The sequence below is a fragment of the Galendromus occidentalis genome, unplaced genomic scaffold (genome assembly GCF_000255335.2).
Source record: "Galendromus occidentalis unplaced genomic scaffold, Mocc_1.1 scf7180000077477, whole genome shotgun sequence".
NCBI lineage: Eukaryota > Metazoa > Arthropoda > Arachnida > Mesostigmata > Phytoseiidae > Galendromus > Galendromus occidentalis.
Window position 1 is genome coordinate 197656 of NW_003805465.1, and position 26342 is coordinate 223997.

At 51.7% G+C, this 26342-nt stretch overlaps 6 protein-coding genes across 6 annotated transcripts in view; 3 read left to right on the top strand and 3 right to left on the bottom strand.

The window, feature by feature from the left end:
* Positions 1–553: 553 nt before the first annotated feature.
* LOC100898900 (CDC like kinase darkener of apricot) lies at positions 554–3459 on the top strand. The gene is made up of 2 exons (XM_003745083.2): positions 554–715; positions 946–3459. Exon 2 carries the CDS (start codon positions 980–982, stop codon positions 2318–2320), a length of 1341 nt encoding a protein of 446 aa, XP_003745131.2. The 5' UTR covers positions 554–715; positions 946–979; the 3' UTR covers positions 2321–3459.
* A 242-nt stretch (positions 3460–3701) lies between these two features.
* On the bottom strand, positions 3702–16665 carry LOC100902742 (E3 ubiquitin-protein ligase MARCH5). Its single transcript, XM_003745031.1, has 6 exons — positions 16516–16665; positions 11479–11684; positions 11272–11402; positions 11037–11191; positions 10714–10942; positions 3702–4177 (listed from the first exon to the last, which is right to left on the bottom strand). The coding sequence occupies exons 1-6, from the start codon at positions 16551–16553 to the stop codon at positions 4025–4027; spliced, it is 912 nt and encodes a 303-aa protein (XP_003745079.1). The 5' UTR covers positions 16554–16665; the 3' UTR covers positions 3702–4024.
* On the bottom strand, positions 4683–6270 carry LOC100902891 (arginine-hydroxylase NDUFAF5, mitochondrial). The gene has a single exon (XM_003745032.2). The coding sequence runs from the start codon at positions 5688–5690 to the stop codon at positions 4737–4739; it is 954 nt and encodes a 317-aa protein (XP_003745080.2). The 5' UTR covers positions 5691–6270; the 3' UTR covers positions 4683–4736.
* Positions 6408–10449, top strand: LOC114828313 (T-cell immunomodulatory protein). The gene is made up of 4 exons (XM_029111950.1): positions 6408–6688; positions 7714–7888; positions 8009–8957; positions 9068–10449. Exons 1-4 carry the CDS (start codon positions 6410–6412, stop codon positions 9507–9509), a joined length of 1845 nt encoding a protein of 614 aa, XP_028967783.1. The 5' UTR covers positions 6408–6409; the 3' UTR covers positions 9510–10449.
* On the bottom strand, positions 12915–14240 carry LOC108864494 (mitochondrial ribosome-associated GTPase 2). Its single transcript, XM_018640264.1, has one exon. It carries the CDS (start codon positions 14143–14145, stop codon positions 13003–13005), a length of 1143 nt encoding a protein of 380 aa, XP_018495780.1. The 5' UTR covers positions 14146–14240; the 3' UTR covers positions 12915–13002.
* A 4547-nt stretch (positions 16666–21212) lies between the features above and the next one.
* LOC100899333 (translational regulator orb2-like) overlaps positions 21213–26342 on the top strand; it is a 124527-nt gene continuing 119397 nt past the window's right edge. The window contains 1 exon segment of the mRNA XM_029111956.1: positions 21213–22242. Within this exon segment, the coding sequence (XP_028967789.1) occupies positions 21213–22242 (1030 nt within the window).

The following is a 26342-nucleotide window of genomic DNA, read 5'->3' on the forward strand; positions in this document are numbered from 1 at the left end:
CGGGTGGATTTCTTTCCAATCCAAAATCTCTCCCACTGAGGGTTTCTCCGTTCCCCATCATCCGATTCATCTCTCTCCAGATCTCCGTTGGGAGACGGAGTACCCGCTCACGAGATCCAGTCGATTCATAAGCATTTCGATTTACATTTAAAAGTTCGCGCGCTATCGTAGGATTCATGTCAACTTCCGGTGCCTCGATCGACTCGATTTCTCATTTGCGAAGCGGAGACGACTGAGTGCTGTAAACGTTCCCACCGAAATCCCGTAGCCTATAGGACCGTAGCGAAAGAGCTGCGAAGTGGCAGTGGTCGACTCGAGAAGTAGCGGTTGCGCAACAGAAGTGTGCCCAATCACTTCTCGAAGTTTCTAAGGTGAGAACAGGCTATGTTCTTGTAAACCTCATTGCAGTCGATCAGCAACGAGAAAGCGAAAAACAACAACGGCAGCAGCCGCTGCGGCCAGCGAGCACCAGCCACGAGCCAGTAAGCTAGCCAATCAGTCAGGTAGCGGGCCTAATTTCTAGCCATTGGAGCCAGCGGTCTCTCGAGAAGCTGTTAGCATCAGCAACGGGGAAGCGGCTGCGATTAGACGCGATCGGAATCCTCGAACCCGCGGAACAGATTCGAGCGGGTGAACCGAAACAGCTGCGTATTGACAACCGCATTAACTTAAATATCAGCGACAACTGGCGAAAATCGAGCTCGGAATTCTCCACGTAAGGCTTTCCGTTCCGAAATTTTTTTTATATCATTGTTACTTCGCATCGAAGTCCCCCTCGTGACGAGGTGGTAGCGCCGCATTATTCATTCCGAAATCGAAATTCCATCGTGAGCGCTCTCGCACACTCTAAGTTCGTTGATGATCTGTCGGTATCGACATCCCGCTGCCGCTGTGTCGACGTACGGTGACATTTCTTCGTGGAGGTAACTTTCGAACATTTCTTAGCAGAGTATTATTGTGAACGCTTCTTCAAAAACACATGATGACGCATTCATCTAAAAGCTCAAGCAGCCGGAGAAAACAATCGTCGTCTACAACAACCAGCCGGGCGACGATCTCGACGACGTCCGCGACGCAAACTCGAAGGAAGAGAAGGGCTCGGGAGCGGTCGAGGTCCCGCGCCAATGAGAAACCCGCAAAGGATGGAAGGTCACGTTCGCCGAAAGGCAGCAGCACCAAGACCCCGATACAGGACGACTCCGAGGGACATCTAGTCTACAAGATCGGCGACGTGATCAAGGGTCGGTACACAATCATAGCGACGCTCGGCGAAGGCACATTCGGTAAGGTTGTCCAGGTAGTCGACGAGCAAACAAAAGAGAAGCTCGCCTTGAAAATCATCAAGAACGTGGACAAGTACAGAGAGTCGGCCAAGCTGGAGATCAACGTCCTGGAAACGCTCAACCGGCAGGAGGATGCAACCGGTCATAAACTCTGCGTCCGGATGCTGAATTGGTTCAATTATCACGGTCATATGTGCATAGCGTTTGAGATGCTCGGCCTGTCGGTTTTCGATTTCCTCAAGGATAACGAATACCAGCCGTATCCTATCGATCAGGTGCGACATATAGGATATCAGCTGATCTGCTCGGTGTATTATCTGCACAAGAACAACCTCACCCACACCGATCTGAAACCAGAGAATATCCTTTTTGTTCGATCCGATTTCGATGTCCAATTCAACGATCGCAAGAAACGCGAGGTTCGCAAGGTGAAAGATACGACGATTAAATTGATCGATTTCGGCTCCGCAACGTTCGACCACGAATACCACTCGACAATCGTGTCCACGAGACATTATCGTGCGCCGGAAGTTATCCTCGAACTCGGTTGGAATCAGTCGTGCGACATCTGGAGTATTGGCTGTATTCTGTTCGAGCTGTATTTGGGCATCACCTTGTTCCAAACTCACGACAACCGGGAGCATCTCGCCATGATGGAACGAATTCTCGGTCCCATCCCGCCCAAGATGTCCAAGCGCACGAAAACGCGATACTTCTACAATGGACGTTTAGACTGGGACGAAAGGTCGTCTGCGGGTCGCTACGTGCGTGACCACTGTAAGCCGCTCGAACGGTATATATCGAACGGCGACGACAACGTCCGTGATCTTTTTGATCTCATCCGGAAAATGCTAGCCTACGATCCGAAGGAGCGTTTGTCTCTCCGGAAAGCGCTCGACCACCCGTTCTTCGATAAGTTGGACAACCGACAGAAAATCTCCCTCAAACGTACTCCGCTCGACGTGGATCTGGAAGCGGATGATAGCAGGAGCTCCTCGACGGGCCCGAAACGAGCCAAAAGAAGTATATCGAGATAGCTGATTGAGTCATCCGTAGAGTATTTGTGGCCTTTCTCCTACTTGCCTCTATTCGTATGCGGACCCAGTCGGTGGGATCGCCTAGCTCTGCGGTGACGTGCCCCGGAAAGCTGTCGATAGAAGGAAGAGACTTCTCCGCGTCAGCGGGTTGAAGATAATTTTCTTCAAATCCTCGTCAAGATTATCTGGCTTCTGTGGGCCCTTGAGCAGAATCGGTCCAAGAGGAACGACCCTCTATCGGATAGGCATCAGTCATCATCATTGCTCCGATAGCCTTCCATGTATTCATGTATCGTCGATTGTAAGATCGGTGTCGATTGTTAGGCTTAATTTACGAAGACAACGGTCTTGTTCATTGCTGCCACCATCGGATCTGTCGACGAATGGAGGGCAGTACTTCTTGTGAAGTTAGTTGACTAGAGAGTCTCTCTGTGGAATGTTTCCCTAACGGAACGTCGTCAACTTGGCTACAGATGTGTGAGGAACTCGTACGGATGCGTGAAACGAATGTCGAATGGGGCATATGAATTGATAATGTCTGGTCGATTCGCTGTGAAACTTTGTGACGGCTGGCTACAGGACTGATTCCGTTTTCAGAGAAGACGAGCGCCGGCGGGTCCACCGTCGCCAAAACCGAAGACCCGTCACTCGAAAGCAAGCAGCTAAAACTCTAGCGGCTGATAGCTCCCCACATCAGAACCATTCTTGTAGAAACACAGGTTTAGGTATTTTTCGAACACTCTAGGTAGGAGGTCAGGTGCGGGGAAATCGAGAAAGAGGGAACTACGGTTTGTTCTAATTGAATTTCTCGCCGATCAGCGTCCGTTGGGTGGGCGATGAATTGTTTTGCGCGCAGAGCCACGAGTACGAGGGACGATTCGGAATTTTTATCGAATCGATTGGACATTTGCTCAGAAACTTCGAGGAAGGCGAACTATAGTCGGAGTGAAGTTACAACGGGGCCGATAGAGCCTAGTTGTGACTTGAATGTTTGTGTGAAAAGAGATGATGAGACCGCTTCGTGAGCGGATGCTGAGCACATTGTACCATACCGCGGCGGAGTTATACCATATTGAAATGCGACCAGAACTTGTCTACGTAGCTATAAATTTCGCTCAGATGAAGTTTATCGTAGGTAAGCTGCTGGAAGATGTCCAAATAAACAAGCTTGATTTGTTGTTGATGTATCTCGCGCTGTCTTCTTTAGTCCTCCTGCCGGCAACAAGCCTCTCCTCCCTCAGTTCTCCCAAGCAGAGGGCTTCAGCGCTGATCGAAAGTTTCGGTCCGGAATGCGCCCGCGGTCGATTGAGTCGCCCGCTGTGATCTTGAGGAGTCCATTGATGTCCGAAGAACATCGAGAGAAGACGACATGGATGGGAGGTACTTCTTTGTTGAAACAGTGCAAATCGCAGCATTCTTTATTTCCGAAAACGTACAGTGAACACTCTCGGCTCTAGTCGATCCCCATTGGGAAAAGGCGAGAATCATTCAACATCCACAAGCAAGATGCTGCGATTCCTATCGGCTCTACAAGAATTATTCCGTATCTGCAAGCCTCCGCAAACGTAACAAAACCGTCATAATTATTCGAATAGAGTCATGCGCATGCATAGGATCACTCGCGAGAGTGTAAGAATCGATGATCGTGTATGATGATAATTGTTGAGTTCTTCGAGAATTTCCCTCGATTCAGTAAGTCCAAAGTTAGTCCTCGTCTTCTCCGTATAGCGCCAGTTCCTCGTCCTCGTTGATGTCATCGCCGTAATTGAGCACTTTGCGTTTTAGCTGGCGCAGAACTTGCTTCCGCCGCAAGTAGATCTTGAAAACTCCTTTCACCATTATGAAAGAGAAGCACCCCTGGAAATAAGACGAGCAACATCGTGAGAAACCTCGGATCCTCGAATTTCTCCATAAACTTGATCTTTAATCCCTCCCGAGCATGCCTAATCTATTTAGAAATTGTTAACCTCGCGATTACGAATTTTTAAATCAGCCCGAAGGAGGATTTTCATGGTTCACACATCTTGTTTTTAAAAGGAGTGTTTTGATCACGCGAAAGTTATTTCTCGCGGTGCAAAATTCCCGCAACACGAAACTAATTCCGGGCATTTCGAAATGGTCCCGTCTTGATCGTGTTCCGGCCGGCGTCATTCATCCCACAATCGGTGGGAATTTTCTGAAATAGCTGCTTCTCACTCAGCGATCAAGGTCCCCGAAAATCGGAGATACCGAAAAAAAGATCAGGCTCCACCAGGTCTTGGAGCGAATTGTCCGAACTCTGCTTCAGCCGACTGCTCTCGGAAGCTGATCTCGGAGGAACTCCGAAATGTTCTGAATTCAGGAAAGGGTGTCTCTCTGTCACAAGAACAGTCTTCGTTTATTAGATCGAAGTCATTCCATTTCCCTAAAATATGACTCATTCGGCTGGTTTGTCGTGCAGCTTGTGGAGATCCTTCAATGACATCGTAGCACTGCCGCGTTTAGCTGGCTTAGGTTGACTCTCGTGCGGTTTCCAACCGATGAAAGAGAGGATATGGAACGATGCTCGGATGTTGCCCTTGTCGTCTCCATAGAGCTCTTGGTATTTCTTGACAGCTAATTCCTGAGTCTTACGATGGAAATGCGTTTTCCGATTCAAAACGCAATTGTTCTCTGCCATCGATTTCAGATCGGCCATGAGCTCTCTCATGCTCGGATAGCCCACGCAGATCATGTCTGAATCCAGTGTCAGCATGGTGAATCCCGCACTTCGCAGCAGGCCGCCCAGGTCAGAAGCCTGAACGAACGGAGATACGTGGATGCCAAAACCGCCTTCGAGCTCATTCTCGGCGGTCTGAATCGCTCCTCTCAGCTCGTAGAGCGTGTCGCTGCCCAAGAGACTACCCGTGAAGACTCCGTCGGGCTTGAGAACGTCGAACACGCTACAGAACAGACCCGGCAAGTTATTGACCCAGTGCAAGTTCATGCTGGATACGACCGCATCGATGGAATCTTTCTCGAACGGAAGAGGTTGCTCTTCGTCGACCATCATCTTACGGATGTTCAATTTATCGTTCCCTCTCGCAACGTCCAGGACCTTGCTAGACATATCGCACATTATTAAGTTCTCCACTATTTCCTGGTCGAGATGCTGCGCGATGTATCCTCTACCGCAACCAAGTTCCACGACTGTGTTGAGCTTCCGCTTTATGTCGAAGAGTCTGTCTGCGAGCCGATAGCCGACTTCTTCTTTCAGATAGTCACTCTTTTCAGCCTGAGGGTCCGTTGCCCAACGGTCCCGATGTCTTCTCTTGGCTTCTCTGTCGAAAACATTCATCGCTCCAAATGAAGATTGCCGGCGCGCGGACACGCGGAGCGCAGAGGCCAACATCTTCAGGTGGCTCTAGAGTTCCCTTTGAGAGTCTGAGCGAGGGTTTCTTTCACAGTCTCGCGATTTCACTGATCGTAGTTCGGTCAATGAGTTTCGAATGCGCGAAACGACCTCTCCAACACCCTGAGGCGGGCGTCGAGTCTCGGCGCACGTGAGATACTCTCTTCGGTTTTGAATAGAAAGCCTATTTGCGTATCTGGAGTGTTCTCGTCGGGCGGTCAAATCTGCTCATAGGTCGTGACAGTCGCCGGGGTGCAGGCTTCGAGATGAAGTTTCGTCGAGACCCATACTCTCCATAAACAAGAATACTATCTTAGAACAGCTGAGCGCTGGAGTCGTGTGCGCTAAATTCAGAGCCGCCCGTCGTCGGCGCAGTCAAAGAGACCCGCACCCGGGGACCTGATCTGAGAGATGTTTTCGCTAAACTCGACTCCGCATGCTCAGACCGGGAACAAGCACGGGAATCGCCGATCCCCAGCTAGGATCGACAGCGAGAGCGTTCCTTCACCCTTCTCGACCGTTTCACCGGATGAAAGCACTCCGCCCGAAGAGAATCGCCGGGCGGCCCTTCCATTCACTCTCCCCTGCTCTGTCGTCTGTTGTTGTTCACCGGCGCTAAGGACTGAGCAGACCATTCGCAGAGAGTTTTTGAGAAGAGGTAGCCGCAGCAGCCGCACTTAGCAGTCGTCGGCCAGCTTGCCATTCCGACGCAAACAAGTATGGCTGTGCGTTCGAAGCAAGCGATTGCCAAAATGCTCAGCCAAAGTTTACTGCTATTTCTCGTATTGCCTTTGTGTTGGGGAGCCGATGACCACTTCAGAGATATAACAAAGAACGTTTTCGGGAACGAAAGTGGATATCTGGCAGCATTCGCGGATTTCAACAGTGATAAATCCATCGACGTGTTTGTGCTAATAGCTCAGGATTCGAGCAAAGGTTTCACGCAAATCGACCTGAATCAGGCGCTCATTTCGAGGTTCAGCGAAGAGAAGTTCACGGTAGGTTTCGTCTCTCGGCCGGAAACCACTCCATATCAAAGAGCAATCAGGTTGAAACAGAATTCGCCATCTTGACGCGGACGTGTGATCCGGTTACGTGGGTGAATCAAGGACACGATAGAATACAATCGAGATGGAATCTCTCGGTATCCTTTTCACATCGGGACAGCCCTCCGACTTTTTCAAATAAACGATAGTGTGTCACAGAACTTGGTCTCGTTTCGGCCACCCTCTGACAACCGATTTTCGAACAATGATTCGAACACTGGCTGGTGAATCAGACGTGTTCTCCTCGGACGGGCAGGACGAAACAATCAACTCCGGTTCGGACGTCCGACTGTGCAATCGCTCAGTAGACAGAGTCCTGTTGTGAATCAAACATGCGAAATGTCACGTCAGACTTCAGCGCTTTTTGCTCGCGTCGTCGTGTTTCTGGGATTGCAGTGTGTCAGACATGACTCATCTTCGATCTGTGGCAGCTCGTCTCCTAGCGAAGATGGCCGTCAAAACGGATAGAGTGAATAGAGTCCAACACCGAAAAGTCACAAACGAAGACAAAGACGTGTCGCGGCGCTGTACCTAGAAGAAGGTACTGTCTTCGAGCTGGATTCAGGAATTGATTCGAGCGGCAGGGGACTGCGTATACGAGCTTCCATCGATCAATGATTCGAGACGCCAGAGGAGACGTGATAGAATATGCTTCGGAAGTCAAAAATAATTCGCTACCACCTAGAAGTTTGCCCGCACAGCACGTGGTGCAATCGTCGGGAGAACTTATTCCGATGTGAAAACCGACGACGTCGGCCTTGGGAGCTCGGACAGCTTCTATTTCTAAACTGAACGATCGCTCCAACGTGCGCACCCTTGTTTCGTTCAGTTCATTCTGATCCAGTTTTCTCCGGCTTATGAGAAGCCACAGAGCTGAAATGTGGATGTGGGGACTTTCGATAGGATGTGTCTCTCTCCGGCTTACGGCGGCGAGCTCACCAGTAGCCCTAAATGAACAGTAATCTTGAATTCCGCAGCGAACAACTCTTCTGAAAGACCTGCCTCATCGAGTAGATTCGATTATACCGGCCGACTTCGATGGCGACCGGATACAGGACGTCCTCTTGTACTCGAAAGAGACGTCGACCATCACTATCTATTGGGGGACAGGAGATTACGCGAACGCTACGAACCTCTTGGACTTGGTGAGCGGTCGAGTACTTGAAAATTATGAGATGGAATTGATCATTATGAGTATCATCGTTCGCGGAGCGTCAGACCTGACGATCTTTGACCGAACTTCTAACTTCTTCCAGAGTGGAGCCGTCACAGTGAAAGACGTTCACGCAGAGCCGTCGTTATTCGATTTCGATGGAGATCGGATCGTCGACATTCTCACGTCCAACGACAGCTCGAGAATAAGCCGAAGGGTGATAACTTGTGAAGGACGTTCGTGCAATAGAAATAGAACTCTGGGCAAAAGCGAAAGCACGCTGGCTCCGATGGCCGTCTACCATTCGAATTCCTTTGTGGATCTCAACGGGGACTTGAACCCCGATCTCTTGATATCCACCGAAAAGCATTTCGAAATCTGGATCTGGAAAGCCCCGGGTGAATGGGAGCTCAGTCCTCACAATCGGCCATATCCAGAGGGCCTCCGAGCGTCCGACATTGGTCAGTCAGTGCTCGTTGACTTCGACTCATCAGGAAAGCTATCGCATTTGGTTCAGCGATCTACGAGAAGCAGCGATCAAATCCTCGTTTGGGTGCCGAAGGCGAATAGCACCTTCGCGGGCAACTGGCAGCCGGTTTTCACGCTGAAATCGTTCAAGTTCTGGACAGACACCAGCTATCAGAACGAAGTGAACGCAATGATGGCTCTCAAATCGGCTGACCTCGATCAAGACGGCTACCCGGACTTCATGGCAATCTACGTGGATCCGAGCGACCCGAGGAACGTGAAAAGAGGAGTCGTAAGCCTTTTGAACCGACCCTGCGATAAAGATGGCGCTTGCCCCCTGGGTCGCACCTTGACGCCGGTGTACAATCCGGGAGACTTCAAGAAGTTCCCCCGAGTGACGAACTTGGGTTTCTTCGATATCAGAGAGAATGGAAAAATGGACGTCTTGGTCACAACCGGCGATCTCAAACAGGCAAACTGGAGCATATCCGCCTTGGAGAACACCTACGCCGAGGACGCCTGTTTCATCAAAGTTATCACGGTCAGTGGTCTCTGTGCCAAGGATCGTTGCATAGAAAAGAAGAATATCATCGAATATGGGTGAGCATCGAGCGCACATCAGAACTCATTATCCTTTAGTCATCGATGAGGATTGCCCCAACTTCGAGATGGAACTTATGACTGATGAAATGTTCGCGTCTCCGTTTCAGGTACAATCAACCCGGACCAGTAGTCACCTACAGTATAATTGACTCCGAGGGCAAAATGAGGAGTTCCATGGCTTCCCAACTCTACCAAACGAGTCATGGCTCGTTGCAGCTGCCGTACATTCTCTTCGGCATCGGACTATCGCCGAATTTCGTCGAGAGTCTCGAAGTGCGCATGCCCGGATTGAATAGAAGTCACCAGTGGACTCAGATCATTCCCAACTCTCAAATGCTGGTCATTCCGAGTCCGGCCACCGAGCCGTCCCAGTGGCAGAACAAATTGTTCATCACGCCATCACGTAAAATGCTGGTCACCGGAATCACTCTTCTTGGTGTTGTGGTAGTCAACGTCTTCATAATCCTGGCGCTCCACATGATGGAGAAGAAGGCGGACAAAATCGAAAGAGCGCAACAGGCACATCGCTTCAACTTCGATGCCATGTAAGGAATACGGATCGTTCCTGAAGGACGAGCAAGGCTCCGAGGGAATAGAGGCGACGACGGCCAATTTCAGCGAGTCCGAACTCCGACTGAGTCGCACTGTCCCGGCGTCTACTTCTTTGTCTAGTCAACCACCATGCCCGAAAAAGTGCCCGAAGACGAACGGCATCTAGTGACGATGCCATGATCCTGACGGATTCCAGCCTCACCAAATCGGCGACACTCGCCACGTCTAGTATCGGAGTGGGCGAGATGTATAAAGAGAAATCATAGGTAAACAATTAGGTGGATACACGTTGGAGCGAGCGACGACCAGAGAGAAGACGCGCGACACCGATAGCTCAAAGTTAACAAACTGGTCGTGTGTCTCCGTTGTTTCTGAATCCACCTTATATCCTCGAAAGAACTTGTCCTGATGAGGCGGTGGCCCGATGAGAGAGATCCATCGAGTCACTCCGTACTGTAAATAACGCCACAGCACCACGATGGACCCGACGTTGTCTCATGTGATAGATCCAGATTGTCTGCACGTCTGCCCGCCTGTTCAATTGGTTGAGTACTCGACTACGTGAATGGATGAGTGATTGATCAAATGATTCAAAACAAGTTCGACTGACTGCCCGAATCATTTAAGCGACTGACCGACTAATGGATCAATGTTATTAGTGACCATGAAGGGGAGAGAAGCTGTTGCCGTCTCACGGGACGAAGCGGAAATATGTTGGAGAACGATAGAGAGACGCAGAGGATCATTCTTTGGAGACGGAGATCGTTGTTGGAATTTTACCAAACTGTAGGACGAAGCATTGTCGTATTATTGTCGGGGACGATGAGCCCGAATTCCTTCTCGCTACGATCGCAGAAAGGATCACGAAGTCAACCGAGAATAGGCAACCTACGTAGGTACCGAGTGAGCCATGGAAACTTAATAAAGAGTATTCTCTGCTTTTGCCAAGTATCGTCGCCGAGCTTGTTCTCCCGAATTCGTTTTTCAGGCTTTGGTCTTTCGGCAACAATAGAGCTCCGAGCTCACCGTGGACGTAAAGTACGTCAGCGTGAAAGTTTCGGCCACAAACTTCACCCTGAGAGTTGAAAGCTCCCCTTTTTTCTCTCGCTATCTGGAGCGGGAGCTGAAGCATTAGTAGAGTGGATATTAGCGGAGAATGCACCGAAGCCGCGTGGAGTGGATCCCTTGGGATGAAACTTACCAACAATGTTCTTTGAAGGGGAGTTCGCACCCCTGAAAAGCATGTTCGGCCAACCAGAGCACCTACGGCAGGCAGCATCAGAGCGGAAACGAACACTCGCGTCGCAGAGTAGCTATCGTTTAACAAAGTTCGATCCAATAGCCGATTGACTGTTTCTGGTGGCTCAACGAATGTATTACCGGGCAGTTCACCGCGTAATGAGCTGCACAAACCTCTCATGTCAGGTAATCTGCCGAAAAAGAATTCCGTTACTTCACTGAGCTGGAAACTCGTGATATCCTCTCCCCGTCGATCGGAGGAATAAACTTGCGGTTACTCCTCACCTCGATGCGTGTCGCCACCAGAGTTTGAGCAGATAGTTGTCCCAAGGAACCATTTTGATCACAATTAGCATGACAGGGATGGTTGGGAGGGTCACGGAGAGGAATATGGGATCCGCCTGCTCGATTATGCGAACGCCTTCATTCTGTCCAGAAACCTGGAGGAGAAGGGAATCATGACTTCTTCCGGAGGGGAGTCCATCCGATTCGTCCCTCCAAATCGTATATCTCAGCTCACCAACAATATTGTGATTCCGCCGTACGTCAACGCCGACCAATACACGGAACCCAGAACAACAGCAGCTGTAAGCAAGGGCGAAACTCTATACAGGAGACGATCAACGAGATCCAAGACGTAGACGAAAGGTCCTGCAAAAGATAGAAAATACCATCATCCGCGTCAACCGAGACCTCTTACACTAAATCTCGAACATTGAGCACCTACCGAACTTCGGAAAGAAGATCAAATACTCCGTGTTGCATTGTGGGCAATTCACTCTCTGTGTATGATTGACTCGCTGCTTCTCGTCGATCCAACGTTGCAAACATTGTTGATGGACCCATTTTGTGGTCCCTTTGCACTTGCAGGGCTCGACCCATGACGCCTCAAGATCGTCTTCATCCGTCGCGAAGCAAACCCAGCAGCTACGCCTGCGAACGGCAGAGATTCAGATTTGAGATGAACAATCATGCGGAGGGCTACTTGCGCTCCTCCGCCAATTTCCCGAAGTCCTCATAAGATCCAAATACAGCGCGAGAACTTTCTCGATTATATTTCGTCAACTACCGATCCGGCCGACGGTGACGTCTGACGATCGACATATTTGCACTGTCCGGCGCTTCTATCTCGTCCAGTGGAGCTCTAATCCCCGTGAAATGACCAAGTGTACCACTCAAGCATGGCTTTGAGCCCCTCCACAGGAAGAGAGTTCACTCTCTTTCTCGTTCGTTCGTTCGTTCGTTCGTTCGTTTCCTCCTCCATCCGCCTGGCCGCCTACCCGCCAGTCCATCACACCGAGGTGAGTCCGACTTCAGAGAGGCTTTGGTCGAGGTACGTTGGTGCGTGAACAGTTCGTTCCGCAACGCAAGTTTGCTCCGACCCGCACACAGACGGAGTTCGCAGCGGCGCGGCAACTCGATATCTGCTCATCAATCGGATTCCAGCGCTCAATTGATTAGAAACTCTTTATCTGTTCCTGTAAACGAACAGATGAAAGACTGAGCAGACACAAAGGTTGAGCTAGCCCAGTCGTCACAATCCAGGTACAGCGGATGATGGGCAGCCGTGGAATTTAGTCGAGCAGCCGCAAGCAAGGTGACCCGGAGACCGCGGGAAGTGATATGAGGGACACTACAGGGAACCGACCGACTGACGGACTGGCAGACGCGGGGGCAGAGCCCAACTCATGTTTAATTCAGCTTTGGAAACAATAGAATGTAGAGAACACCTTCGTCTTTCCGTTGAGTCGATGCCTTACTATTTCTCTATCTTTCGCTTTCCGGCGAGTCACAGGAAAACGCTGACCATGCGACTCATTTACATCCAGACTCTTTGGAGGTGGCTCTTCACCAGAGAGAGATTCTTAAAACCTCATCAATTTGAAGGAAAGCTTCGCCGCAAAAAAGAAACTCAGACATTGCCAAAGAATTGGATTATTCCCGGGACGAACATTGGAGGACTACATCAGGACGGAGAACGTTGCTGCTTGTCGAGAGACTGGCCGTTCCCACATATCATCCAAGATATTGGTCGACGGTGGAAGGGTTCCAGATTCCGAATCGGGGAGATTTCCTCGGAGCTCATCCTGGCTGCCCCGAGAAAAAGCGACGGCTCTACGTGGAGCGAAGCACCTCCGGCGTGCAAAGCGAATGAAGAATTCCATTGTCCATGAATGTGAGCTTTATTGGGTTTCTCGAACTCTCAATCGAACACTTATGTACACAATAATCCTAGTCCTATGGCTCGGAATCATTCACCCACTATCACATCGGACACGGGCGCAGGTAGTCTCGCTCTGACTTCGTCGTAAGATCTCCGCAGATACTTTAGTAGAGCTGTAACATTGGTTCCGAACTTTGCACTTATCGGAACAACTGGCATGTCCCATTGCGACGCCAGCCGCCGAACTCGCTCGTTCAGCTCGGCCTCCTCCAGCAGATCGATTTTGTTCGCAACGATTATCGAGATTCTCTCGCAAAATCCCTTCCGATAGCACTCCAGTTCGTCCTGGAGGACCTTCAGTTGCTCCTCGTAGTCGTCTGCGCCGACATCGACAACGTACAAGAGGCACCCGCAGCGTTCTGCGTGTCTCAGGAAGTCGATACCGAGACCGCGGTTCTCGTGTGCACCCTTGATAATACCCGGAAGATCGGCTACGGCAACTTGCTCATAATCGTCGTATTCAATGATTCCTACATGAGGTCGCAATGTTGTGAACGGGTAAGCGGCAACTTTCGGTTTCGCTCTGGAAATTGCCTGTAGGAGTGTGCTCTTTCCGGCATTTGGGAATCCCACCATCCCGGCATGAGCCATGGTTTTCATTTCCAGCGTATATGTTCTCACTTCTCCCGGAGCACCGATTTGACATATCTGCGGATGCCGGTTCTCGTTGCTCAAGTAATAATTGTTTCCGCGACCACCCGCACCTCCTCTCGAGGCCAGGAACATCATGCCCGGCACACTCAAATCTGCCAGAAACGTACCATCTTCTTTTCTGACAATCGTACCGACAGGTACAGGGACGATGACGTGTTCGCCCTTGGCTCCGTGGCAGTTTTTTCCGAGTCCCGGTTGACCGTCCCAGGCCGATATTCGTGTGGATGGAACGTTTCCCAGTGAATTCACCGTAGGTTCGGCTTGAAGCAGCACATGGCCGCCGTTACCACCATCGCCGCCATCGGGACCGGCGTCTGGATTGCTGAACAGGTGCATGAAAGATATGCAACCTCTTCCACCATTTCCCCCGACGGTCCGTACCTTCTTCCAATCGGAAAACGTGTTCTTCCTGTCGTGCGCGGACTTAGCTTTCAGCGACTCTAGAGCTACCGGAGTGCACAGACACCGTACAAGCTGCGCAGCGGGCCGGAAAATTATCGATGGTCTACCGAGCATGACGCGAGGGCGGGCGCAACAAGGTCAATAGAAGACTTATTCGTGAAACCTGATCTCCGAGTGAGATCTCGATGAGTTTCACCGTGAAAATTCCATTTAGCAACTATGTGAGTGCTCTGTTTGTCAACATATCCGCTTGAATCGTCTGCTAGAATGCGGCGAGGAGCGCCATTCTCGAAAAATGATGATTTCCAGAGTCGGGTCCCTCTCAGGAATTCGAACTCGACCATTCTCATTCGAGACAGAAGACTAATCTAATTGTTGATCTTGAAGTCGATCGCAGTCGAGAAAATGGCTTCTTCGTCTCCGATTGATGAACGACTTCGGTGACCCGAGGCTTCCCTACCGTCTCGTGAATTGATTCAATTGAGCACGGGAATCGCGGTGTCGGTGTCGAAGTTGTCGCACCGAGTCTTCTCCCTCTTCGCCCGACAGTAGATTGAAAAGTTATTTTCCCCCTGAGACGGCGAAAGGCTGACTCGGCGAACCTCCCGACGACAGCGACAGGGAAGCGAATGAGAAGAAGAACAAATGAACGGGACCTCGAGAAAAAAACAGCACTCAGGGGATGGGAAACAAACGCCAGCCACACCGAAAAGCCAGCGATTCGCGGCAAAGGCAACCGACCGCAAGATAAAAGGGATATAATAAATGCAGTCGACCATTGACTGACAAAGTGAAACGCTGACTTGGCGATCTCAGGACCTCGCCCGTTGTAATTGATGCAACGTTGGCACAGACTGACTGGGCGGGAGATCACTGCAGGACCATGGCCGCGAACGTCGCGTCGGAGTCGAGCGAGGATTCTGCTGCGCCGTTCTGTCGTCGCTCTGCCATACGGGTCGACGGAAAGTGTCACATGCAGCATAGTGAAAATCGGCAACAAGCCTCAAAGTTAAGAGCTCTGTCACCGCTTCGGACCTCTCCGATCGAATTTCAACTGGCTCTCTCGATTCGAGATCGACATCCGAATGGCGGCCACCAGTGGACCTGTGACTGATTTTCTACACCCGTGGTCTGACTATTCGCATGTGTTTCGGGAACACTCATCTCTGAAAATCGACACGAGCGTCCGAACAGTCGCATACGGGGGAGAACTCCAAAGCCCAGGATGGAGTATTTAGTATAGTACCCTCCTCCTGGTAGTCCTACCAGGCTATCTTGGCTTTACCCTCAGACGCAGCACTGGGTCAGATTTGTCTCAGTAGTCACTTCTGGTCAGAATCTACACGTGGCGCTGATTTTTTCAGATCGCGCGGAGCAGAGAACATATGGGAACACATGACAACAAGCTGGTGACTGGATCGTTTTTCGAAGAAACGTCATATTCTGTTCAGACATTTGATCGAACAATTTGGATTCCCTTCATTCTGTGACCGACGTGGAGTCGCAGCCTTGGTAGTTGACCGACATTATTCACAGTCATTCTGATCAGTTCAAGGCAACACAGAAAGGATGCATTCGGCTCTCGTCGGATTTCGGGCCCCGCTAAATAAAGCTATCCTTCGCCAGGTCAAGGTTCCCGTCGCATCATAGCCAATATCCCTGGGAAGATACTTTTGGTGTAAGAACGCGGCGCATTTACGATTTTTTCTCACTTTTGTCCCAGAGGTTTTCATTTAGGAAAAAAAAGACAGTCTCCGTCTAGACTCGGGACGGAGACTGGATCTGGATTTTCACTCTAGAGAAAAGATCCAGATCCAGTGGAAGCAACTGAATCAGTTAGCCGAATGACTCAACCCATCCGGGAGGCCGCGGCACGTCGGAGTACACAAATCCTCGTACGCTATTGGAGTATCGAATCGAGGCTCCCTTACGCCCAGAACGTGAAAAGTGCGAAACATTCTACTATATGCAGATAGAAACATGCGCTGGCAAAAGAGACGATTTCGCAGTTTCCATCCGGAACGAGGGGAGACTTGAGCGGATGAGAACTAGGAAGATTCAAAGCTCATGGGGGGCATGGGCAATTCCCAACACTTTGAACCGCATGACATAACTTAGGAATTTAATCCTGCATGGAAAAGGAGCAGCGTCGCGTTCTCGGAATGTCGAATCGTCGATCGACATCTGCGAGTCAGATGAGCGGGATTATTGTCGATGGCGAAGAACGCGAATTTCGGGCACGAAGCGATTGTCCGTGCGCGAAACCGAGAACTGAGATTTGGGCTCGGGTCTCGGGACGAAGGCATTGAGCGGCGGGAAATTGCTCAGAGGGCTTCCCCGATTCTAACGAGAATTGTCTGAGCCGCTATCTGTGGCTACGAAGGTTCAGGAGTTCAGAAACACGAACTCAATCAAGTGCAGAGAGTGGCTAAAGTAAACAACGGCGACCTCCTGGAAATAAGCTCTCTGAGCGTGATATCTCACCTGTCATCGTCGCTAGCGATCTCTAGAGCGGAATCCATGCCGTAAAAAAACACTTATATCATTCTCCGAAGCTTCCAGGCGAGAAAATCTTGTACCGCTCCCGTGAAACACGGTGGCTAAGTATGAGTCTGCTTTCGTTCGCTGTTCGCCGTGGGCGCCGCCATTTTGGAATCCTCTCCGCTTCGAACGACACCGACGAGCTCTCTTGCTGCTGCTGCCGCCGCCTTCGAGTCGCTGTCCGCTCCTCCTTTGCTGAACAATTGTCAGGGAAAACAGATACATATTTTGATTCCGCAGCGTGGGCAACATCGGAGAGTACTGCAGATGATGGTCAAGGGAGGCCTCAGTATGAGGACTTGGCGACTCGAGTCGATGGAATGATATCGAAGAACAGCTCCTCACGAAATTTATTGTGAATCGTAATTCCGTGTGACGTTCCCCGAACAATCGCACAGCCTCCGAATTTAGCGAAGTCGCCGTCACATGGCATGGAATAGCGCAGAGGAGAGGCTGTCCGGGCAGGAAAGATTAGGCGATTGGGTTTATCAGTAGGGCTCGATTCTCAATCAGGGCAAATGCGGATCGAAAACTCGACACTCATCAAATGGAAAATTCGCGTCATCTCCGCTACACTCGTACATTGATTGTACAAAAATCATCCAGCAGGGTCTCTTTCCGAATCATTTGTGCCTCGAAGCCTTGGAGGGTCCCTTTGAAGTCTTCGTCCCGGAAATAAATTTGAATAGGGTCCGGGAATCCATTACGGTGAGATTACTCGCGCTCCATCCGGGTGGATGATTCTGATTATCCGGATCCGATCATCATCATTGAATCTCCCCAGGTTCGAATTCGTTCTGTCGATCGGCGTAAGAATCTCTTGAGAACGGAAGCCGAGAAGCGGGCTCGTTCAGCTCTCCGTAGTTAGCCTACTATAAAATTGAGGAAATGATTTTCGCACCGCGATAGGCCCCGGAGAATTCCCATCTTCTCGTTGCCGTTCCCACTCCCCGCACCGTGATGGGTACTCTCCGCCGACTAGCAATCGTTTTCTGTGAGAGAGGCCTTGAGAGGTTTAGCGATAGCCGGAACTTGTGCGGGAACGAGATCAGCTTTGACTCTCTCTTGAACACCGCAGCCGCCGAACTTTGTCGTACGCCGTCGCATGCACGCACAATAATCGTCATCGACGTGAGAAGGATAACCGATCGAGCTCCGGGAAGTCAGGCCAATATCTAACGATAATTTATGCATGGTGAGCTGGCGAATGGCATCTCGGCGCTCAGAAGCTAAACATAGTAGCTCCTGATTTATTACGACGAATAAACGAGATAGATACTGTGCGAAGGAAGTTTCGAGCTTTGTTGCAATTTTAAATTCATGGAGCACGACCGTAGAGTCGAGCCTTGCTTCGGCACTCGGAGGCCGGGAATCGGAGCCTCACGGGAACGTGGAGCCTCGTCGCAAATATCTTTTTCGGTTTCTGGTGTGGCGGAACTCAGGTTCGACTTTCGTCACGCCCTCTACTCCCCTCAGCTCAGTTCTTCTCGCCGTCGCGCCTGCTTGGTCGGTGGCTCGCTCGCTGCCGACGCACCGGGCTCGCGGGTCGGCGGGTCTCTGGGCTGCTCGCTCTACTATCCATTCCTCCCGGTTTCCTCCGACTTCAGCCGAGTTTCCTATAAGCGAATCGCAGCTCATTAGGTTACATTATGGCAGACGGCGTGCATAGTTCCTCGGAAACGTCGCTCCGGGAAGAATCAGAACACGAACCATCAGCGGAATGATGTTCGGATGTAGACGGAGCATTCGATCCAGGCCGGATCCGACTCACTCTGCTTGAGGGCTTCTCATTTGATTGATCCACATCAAATCGATCGATTCAAGGTCAAATTATGTACGATTCCGATCGTAGGTACCTCCCGTTGCATGGGATCAAAACCGACCAGGGAACAAATAATCGGGAATCCATAATTTCTCGCACGTACAATCAAACCCGACTCAAGCTCCAACAACTTCTCGAAATTACTTGAGGTATTGATTGGTCCTTTTTTCCCTGAGGAACACGGTCCCCGGCCAAAGACGCCATCATACTCCGAACGCTCGCACGGTGAGCCTGAAAAGCGTGTCCATTGTCCATCTTATTCGATGACAAATACTGTGAGACCTGTATATACGGCCCGTTCCATCGCGAAAAGATGAGATCATGGGTATCCCCGAGCTTTGCGCAAGCCTGAGTTTGCGATGAGATCCGCTCATTCCGCTTCTCGAGTAAGTTTGACCTCCTCTTAATCACTCCTGTAAGCGAAGCGACTTCGTTCCGCCCCCGCCCAGATAGGAAGCTCGAGCATGAAGCATGAATCCGCTGAAGTTTCTCAGGCCAATGTTCCTCTCGACAGAAAGCACGCGAAGCCGCACGTGCATCTCCGGGGGCGACTCGGCACGTTGACTGCTTCGTTTGGATGTGTTCTCTCATGTTCCTTCGAAACTTCATGCATTGTAAAGCTCGCGTCGAGAAAGAAATTCGGGTGAGGATCGGATTTTCGTGAGGGCTATGCCTACCCGACTGGGTCGTTTTTGTGCGAGATGGAGAAAATGATTCTAAATTACACTATCGAGGCGATTTCCCCCCGTCTCCGTCTGCTCAGGAGTTGTATTCTCAAGGAACTGGCCGGGTAGCCTGTGTATTCGCACAATGTCCGTCGCATCCCGAGTCGCTGAACATGACAGACGTGTCAGCTCTCATTAATGTGGCCTTCCTGATTTCTAACTCTTCAAGAAGACTTCCTGAGCAAAGCTTCTCTTCATTTCTCACAGACAAATCACATACGGAGAGATACCAGGAGAATATCTCAAAGTCCTCCCGAACCTCATCCGATGACGATACCTTTAATAGGAGCCACTTCCTCAGATCTGCAATTCCTCAACGGTCGGAGATAGTCCTTCTATACATAGGGGGGATATTTCTCTTCTGGAATCCTCACCGCCGGGCAGTCTTGGAAAAGCGTATTCATCAGAGAGGATTAGGCTGTCGCCGTAGTGGCAAATAAGCGGATCGTTCGACATGGGCTCTGCCGGAAAATTGGCCCAAATCCTCATGGAAAATCTCCGCAAATCCATGAAATACACGGACTATAGAGGATACCGATCCCAGAAGCTTCACCGTATTTGAAATAAGCTTCGTTTTGGATCCGAGAGCGTTGAGGCTGCTGAAGATCCGTTGGAGGGAGGCCATGCTGGACGGAGGGCACCCGCTCGCTCGTATTATTAATCCTGCGCCACCTCGACACGTTGGGCCGAGTCTCAAACTTTGATCACGTCAAAGCCATCCAATCTGCATCTCCACCCGAACGCTAACTAACAAGCCCCGCCTTCTCAAAGAAAACCAAAGTCAATTATTATTCGCATTCCTCGAACGTACTCGTTGGTCAGCTTCCGAACTGATGAGAGACCGTCTCATCGGCTGAGCTGTAATTTCGCTTCTCATCAAGAGCGGGCCGAGAAGCCATAGATTAGACATAGAATGAAATCCACATAGGCCAAGCAATAAGAGCGAACTAACAAGACGGACATCGGCTTGACATGATCGTCGTCGTCTACGTCGTCGATGATGATGATGACACAACCAAGCTTAGTAGAGAGTGAGTGCTCCTCCGATGCCACCGCATTGCCTCCTCCACTGATTGCCATGCCCTCTTCCCTTTTCGCTCTGATTGAGTTAATTGCTCATTGGTGGACTCTCAGACACGCACTGGCCATTGTCCTTAGCAGTATTAGTAGTAAAAGTCGAAATAGTGTAGTTTTCTCCCATCGCGAAGTTTTCCAGCGTCGTTCATGTTCCAGCGTCGGAGCCATCAATCTCAGAGCAGCAAGTTTCTTGAACGATTTCGGCTCGGGGGAAGTTCGTAAGGGTTCGAATAAATCCGCGTGGCAAAATCCCCCGCCGTTCTGTCGGAGTATAGTTTGCTTGCGGACAGTCCTAGAACAGCGGCTCCCGCGGTCGCCCCATGGTCCCTCCGGGACCCCACAGACGGCGCCACCATGGTCGATTGGGGGCAGCGTTGCTAACGGAGATCCGATGCGTAAGGAGCACGAGCGGTGGGGAGAAATCAAGGCAACGATGGCTTCGGAGGGAAGAGCCGCTGGTCGGGGGCGACTGAAAAGGACGCAGGAGAGCGCAGCCCCCGAGGAGAGAGGTCGGTGGACACGAAGGGAGTCCTAGGAAGGAAGGCTTGTTTTGGAGCGGGTCTGTTGTTGTGCTCAGGATCCGCTGTGGAGTGCGTGGAAAAGGAGCAGCAAGAAGAACAGAGCAGCTGGAGCGGAGGGAGCACAGACGGACGGACGGTAGGACCGACCGACGGACCGACCAACGAGCAGCCAGTCGACGAGCCATAAGAACCGATCTCCCACAGTCTATCAGCTGACTGACTCCCCGACTGATTGATGGATTGATCGATCGACCGACTGGTCGACTCGCCGCCGACGACAAACAGCAGCGAGTGGAGCGAATAAGGAACGAAGACTAGGCTTGCAACGGCGGCGGTGGCGGCGGCTAGCCGAGCGTTCTGCAGCAGGTGAAAGACGCCGGTCACTCGTGGTTTGATTCAACGAGCGAGTTCTGTGAGCTGAGAGTGGACTCGAATCGAGCGACAGTGAACAGTGACTAAACGAGTGACAGAGCCCCGGATCGGAAAAAGGGGCGAATGCCTATGGGAGACTACGGAGGCCTGACGGCAGGCGAGGTGCGAAGCGTAAGCCCCAGCTTCCCGCAGCCGGTCACCTCGCCCACGAGCCAGAGTTCCTCCCAGAACTCGAACGGAACTCCCGCAGGCACGCCCGGTGACGGCAGAGCGTCCGGAGAGTCTCAGGGAGGTGGAGTGTTCTACGGTGGTGGGGATGGCGCCGATTCGGACACACCGCCGCCGTCTGCGTCCGTCGTAATTCAGAACGGCTGTCTAGAAAGCAACGATTTGACGTCGATCACGACGAATGCGACAACGTTGACGTCTATCGATAGGGTTTCGAGCAAGTTAAGTAATCAAGATGGCAACGACGAGCTCTCCGCCGGAGGAAACTATTGGTGTAGTCTAGACTGTGGAGGTGGTGTTAACAGTGCTGTTGGCAGTGGTGTTGGTGGTGTTAGTGGTGGGGGAAATGGTGTCGTTGGTGTTGGCGGCAACGGCGTGTGCATAGGCGGCGGCGGCGGCAACGGTAATAATCACTCCGATCAGGTTAACGGGATGAATTCGCAAGTGATGTTCCAGCGACGAGCCATCACGGGCTCCCATTCGAACGCCTCCTCGACCGTGACTACCTCGCTGGGAATCGCCAATGGAGCCTCCAACAACTCAGCAGCGATGGCTGGTGGGAACGTCGGCTCCCAGTCGCGGCTTGTGAACTCGTCCTCGTCAAACCTCTTCGGCGCCTATTCGGACTGGTCGGCAAGCCACGGCGGTCATCCACAACAAGCGACCGCGTGGTCCTCGAACAGCGCGCTTGCGTGGCCTCCACAGAAGCGCCTGCTGAATTCCATGAGTACTTCGGTGACCGTGGGCTCGATGATCAAGTCAGCTCCCGCTCAGCAGGCGATAGGTCATCCTATCGTCGGTTGTCAAACGAAGACGAACATGATCTCACCTTCGAAGTTCCGCCGGAGCACCACAATGCCGCTTACCAAATCAGGATTTCACTCATTCGCCGATTTTCAAGACCAAGGACAGCCTGAAATCATCAGTTACCAGGTGGGTATTCGGTAAACTTCCGCTCCCGACCGGGGAATCCACGCTTGAGGGGACGATCGGGACCAGAACTCTCCGTGGGGGAGTCATGGGGCGCGTTTTTCCCCGCCGCCGGCGCTCGATTCCTCCTGGAGGGACGTGATCTCAGATAATAACGGATGTCCACTGTGTCGTCTCCTCTCGATTCCCGTGGAGATCCACCGGGGGCGTCAGAACGTGATCTTCCTCCGCGGCACCTTCACGGTACATTTTCTCACGAACGTCCTGGTCGCTTTCCCGCTAAGTTCCCTCATCAACCCTGACCAAAATCGATCGTATGGACTACAGGATCGCGTCGGGTTCTCGGCGTCTCGGATATCGGGTCGTCGGCGAGGAAGCGGAGTTGAATTACATTCACAGAGTATTCGTTCTGAAATCGATTTCACCGGAGTGGGTGTTGTCGTCCTTTGTTTCGAGTTTAATATCTATGATAATCAGGTGTTGTTCACGGACTAATGGATAAAATAATCTGATTCGAAGAAGTAGTAGGGAAAAGGCGGAAGTAGAGAAGAGACAAGATTGTGAGACGACGCGAACCTCCGCCTGCAGAGCTTCGTGTCGGAATTTGTCTTGCTTGACGAACTCTGGATATCTGTTTTTTGTTGTGACTTTGGAATGCAGCAGCGTCCTCGACTCGTTTTTCTCCCTTGACTCGCCGTTGTACTCCCCCGTTCACCCCCGTCTCGTCCTCTGTCGGGTTCTCTATCGAGCAGGAGTTTCCTTATCCGTGACATGCCTGCACGCTCGTCGTTCCCCTGGGACGTGCGCCAGCTAGACGGCTGATTTAATTTCACCGTCGATCTTCGACTTTGAGAAAAACTCCACTCACAATCAGTAGTTGCCGGTACACCTCGACGAGAGCGGAAGACCCGCGACTGGATGAACGAAGAAAGTACCGAAGATCGGTCGCCGGCGGAAGAGCGCGGGCGGACAAGGTGATCTTCAGAAGGGCCTGAAAAGAACCGGAAAGAAGTTTCATCCATCGCCGCGCGGATGACAAGCTCAGTCAGCGTTTCGAGGGTCAAACGGACAGCGTGGCCATAGAGCCCGAGGATTTTGATCGTGGCGGACGGCGAGCTGGCTCGAGTTTCCCCCCGTAGCCGAAGGGCCAGAGAGTGCCGAACGCCTCGAAGGCCCGGGCCGCAGCAGCAGCACCGCCCCCGCCTCCAGCAGCGGAACCGACTGGATTGCTAGTCGGGTAGCTGTCTGAGTGACTCCTGGCAGCAGGCAGGCCGGCCGGCAAACAGGCAGACAGGCTGTCGTAGTTTAATCAGAGAAATCCAATAAGCTCTTTTTTGTTCCCGGGACATTTCACGTCGCGCGCGATCGCTTGATCGCGCCCAAGCGGGCTTTAACGAGGTGCCGCTGTTGGCCATGGGAGCCCCTTGTCGTGCCTGCGAGTGTCCTACCAGCCGGCCGACCGGCCGGCCAGCAATCCATCCACCAACCCGTCGCTGACCCACGGATCCCGAGGGTCCGGCCGGCGGCGTGCCTGTCTCCACAGAGACAACCGACTTCGTGGAGACGCGGATCCTTCGAGGAGGCATCCGAATTGGCTGGTTCGACCGAGTTTTTCCGTCGATTGCTCCTGTCGGATGCTTCGAACATCCGCTCGTTCCTCCGGTGCCTGTTCTCTCGGAAGAGGATTTTTTCCGGCTGGTGAGGATTGCCTACTGCGCCGAAACTACATATTATGTGCGTCGCGACGTCCTAATGGGCACCTAACACTGTCTGTTTGTCAGTTCGCTGTTTGTCGGTCCGTCGAACGTTCGGTCCGTTCATGTTCGCCTCGTTCGTCCGTCCGTCCGTCCGTCCATCCATCCATCCAGCCAGGCGAGGGGGCTTAGCTGTAATGTGCCTCTGGTAGGATTGGCCTGATGGTTTTTTGAGATTGCTATTATTTCTCGATTAGATCAGATACCCAGCTGCCGAGACTCCGAGTCAGAGTCGTTGGTCATTCAGCTTCAGCCGACCCCTAACATGGTCGACGTCGACGCCCCGCGCCCTATAGACGTTTTCTTGTCCCTATGCCGACGTCCTTTCCGGGTTCCTACTCTCGTTCGGTCGGTAGGTGCTCTGTGAGGGTGCATCTCATTACAATATGACATACGTGATAGTTGAACGTGTTAACGCAGCTCGAGTTCGCTCGCCAAACAGTATGCAGGCGAACGGATGGGCGGTCGAGCGACCTACGGACCGACGGGAAGAAGAGTACAGGTTCAAGAAGTGGAGGCGGCCAATGAAAACGGGATGCTTCTCTCATCCGTTGTGCCCTAGCGCTGTGACTTTAGAAAAGTTTTTCCCGACTCTGAGGAACACTGATTGTCTTCAACCTCACCAATGTGTTCGACGTGGCCTGGTGTTAAATTTACAGCCGAGAGAGGACGAAGAAGACTATCTGGAAAACCTTCGGAAAATAAAGAGCCCGCTATACCGAGCGAACTGGTAGCGGGACGGTCGGCCGGGCGGCGGACGCATGTCTAGACTACCAATATGAGAAGGCCGGGCAGAGGTCGTTGCGTTGAGGTCTCCTTCGGTGTCTCTATTTCTATATCTCACTCTGTTCCTTCTCGTTTTTCTTATTCCGTTCCGTCGGGGCAGCCCTCGGTATTTCTGCAACCGTTTCGAGCAACCGACACCACAGGGCAACGCTGTGACATACTGGAAATGCAAGCCATCACCGGTCTGGCGAGACGGGGAGAACTTGTGAATCATTTACTGCCATGAATCGGCAAGCGAAAAATTGAAAAATGAAAAGAGAGAGCTCCGCAACGGAGGAGAAGCCGGCACGAAGCCGACTGGAGTCTGAAAGACATTTTTCCTCATCTTGGAATAGAACCGCAGAGAGCCAAATAAATATGAGTGCCGCCGAGGTCGCCCCCGTCGACAGCTCCTGTGGCGGCGACGACGACGACGACGATGACGAGGTCGTTGACGATGATCATGATGGCAGGACGCCGCGCCGCCGCTGAGAGCAAGACAGGAGCACACGGTACGTTATGACTCGTTGCGAACGAGCGTCGACTAGGCTGGCAGCCAATCATTCCAAACAGGCGGGTGGACGGACGCGATCGGCAAAAAGTTCGTGGTAGAAATTTTAATTGGTAGTCAAATTTATATCCCATGACCATGTCAGGTCATTCGCTGTATACCCGAGTGCTCGCTCGTGCTAGCTACGAGGAGGGCATTTTAGTAATGGCAGTTTCTCTCAATGCGGATCTGCGAACAAAGACAGAGGGAAATCTGAAGCCCTATATTTATGACCGGAGAGACGGGCGGAATTCCGCGGTGGTCACAACCGCCGAAAGTTTCCACATTTCTCAAGTCTGGTCGCGACTCCTCCTGCAGAGAGTCTTCGCTCGAAGCCAGCCAGCATCGAGTGTTCCGTTTTGAAGGATGTGAGCTCGGCGGATATGGGGAAGGAGCATTTTTCCTGCCCGATAACTTGGAAATTTAATCTCGGATATATTGCCATCGCAACCCGCGATACCAGCGGCAACGACGGCGGAACTTGCGCAACTGGAGCAAGTGAGCCACTCAGACGAGGCAAGGCGCGGGCGACCACGAAGTCAGCAATAAGTTTTGCGGATGAATTCTTTTATTGGAAGGAGCCAGAGTTTTCCTTCACTCTCCTTGAAGGTCAAAAGTTCATCCGAATTCCAAGCGGGCCCCGATGCTCGGTCAACGATCGATGGGCATCCGTGTATCAAACGTGTGTTCGCTCTGTCCTGGTCACCTTATCGGGATTCAGAATCAGCTCGATGCAGGATATGCATCCGATCAAAAATCAGAAGACAGCGAGAAGAAAAACTCCCTCGGCGCTTCCAGTCAACCTAAATCTCCTTGAGCTCGACCTTCTTCGATTCATCGCTTTGCGGACCGAGGCGGAGCTGATCTCAAGAAGAGCTCCGCGCAATTCATATGGTCGACATTCACTCAATTTTCTCGAATGTGCACCGAAGCTGATCGTCCGCTATCGCCAACAAAACATCGAACGATAAGTCCGAAACTAATCCTCGCAAAAGTCATTTGGACGTGACGCGAGCCATAGCGATC

Coding starts and splice junctions, on each gene's coding strand:
- LOC114828313 (XM_029111950.1), top strand. CDS start 6,410: ATGGCTGTGCGTTCGAAGCAAGCGATTGCCAAAATGCTCAGCCAAAGT. Junction 7,889..8,008: donor CCTCTTGGACTTGGTGAGCG/GTCGAGTACTTG, acceptor GAGCCGTCACAG/TGAAAGACGTTCACGCAGAG. Junction 8,958..9,067: donor AAGAATATCATCGAATATGG/GTGAGCATCGAG, acceptor TCTCCGTTTCAG/GTACAATCAACCCGGACCAG.
- LOC100902742 (XM_003745031.1), bottom strand. CDS start 16,553: ATGGATTCCGCTCTAGAGATCGCTAGCGACGATGACAG. Junction 11,403..11,478: donor GATCTTCTTTCCGAAGTTCG/GTAGGTGCTCAA, acceptor TATCTTTTGCAG/GACCTTTCGTCTACGTCTTG. Junction 4,178..10,713: donor CCCTTCAAAGAACATTGTTG/GTAAGTTTCATC, acceptor TCTTATTTCCAG/GGGTGCTTCTCTTTCATAAT.
- LOC100902891 (XM_003745032.2), bottom strand. CDS start 5,690: ATGTTGGCCTCTGCGCTCCGCGTGTCCGCGCGCCGGCAATCTTCATTT.
- LOC100898900 (XM_003745083.2), top strand. CDS start 980: ATGATGACGCATTCATCTAAAAGCTCAAGCAGCCGGAGAAAACAATCG.
- LOC108864494 (XM_018640264.1), bottom strand. CDS start 14,145: ATGCTCGGTAGACCATCGATAATTTTCCGGCCCGCTGCGCAGCTTGTA.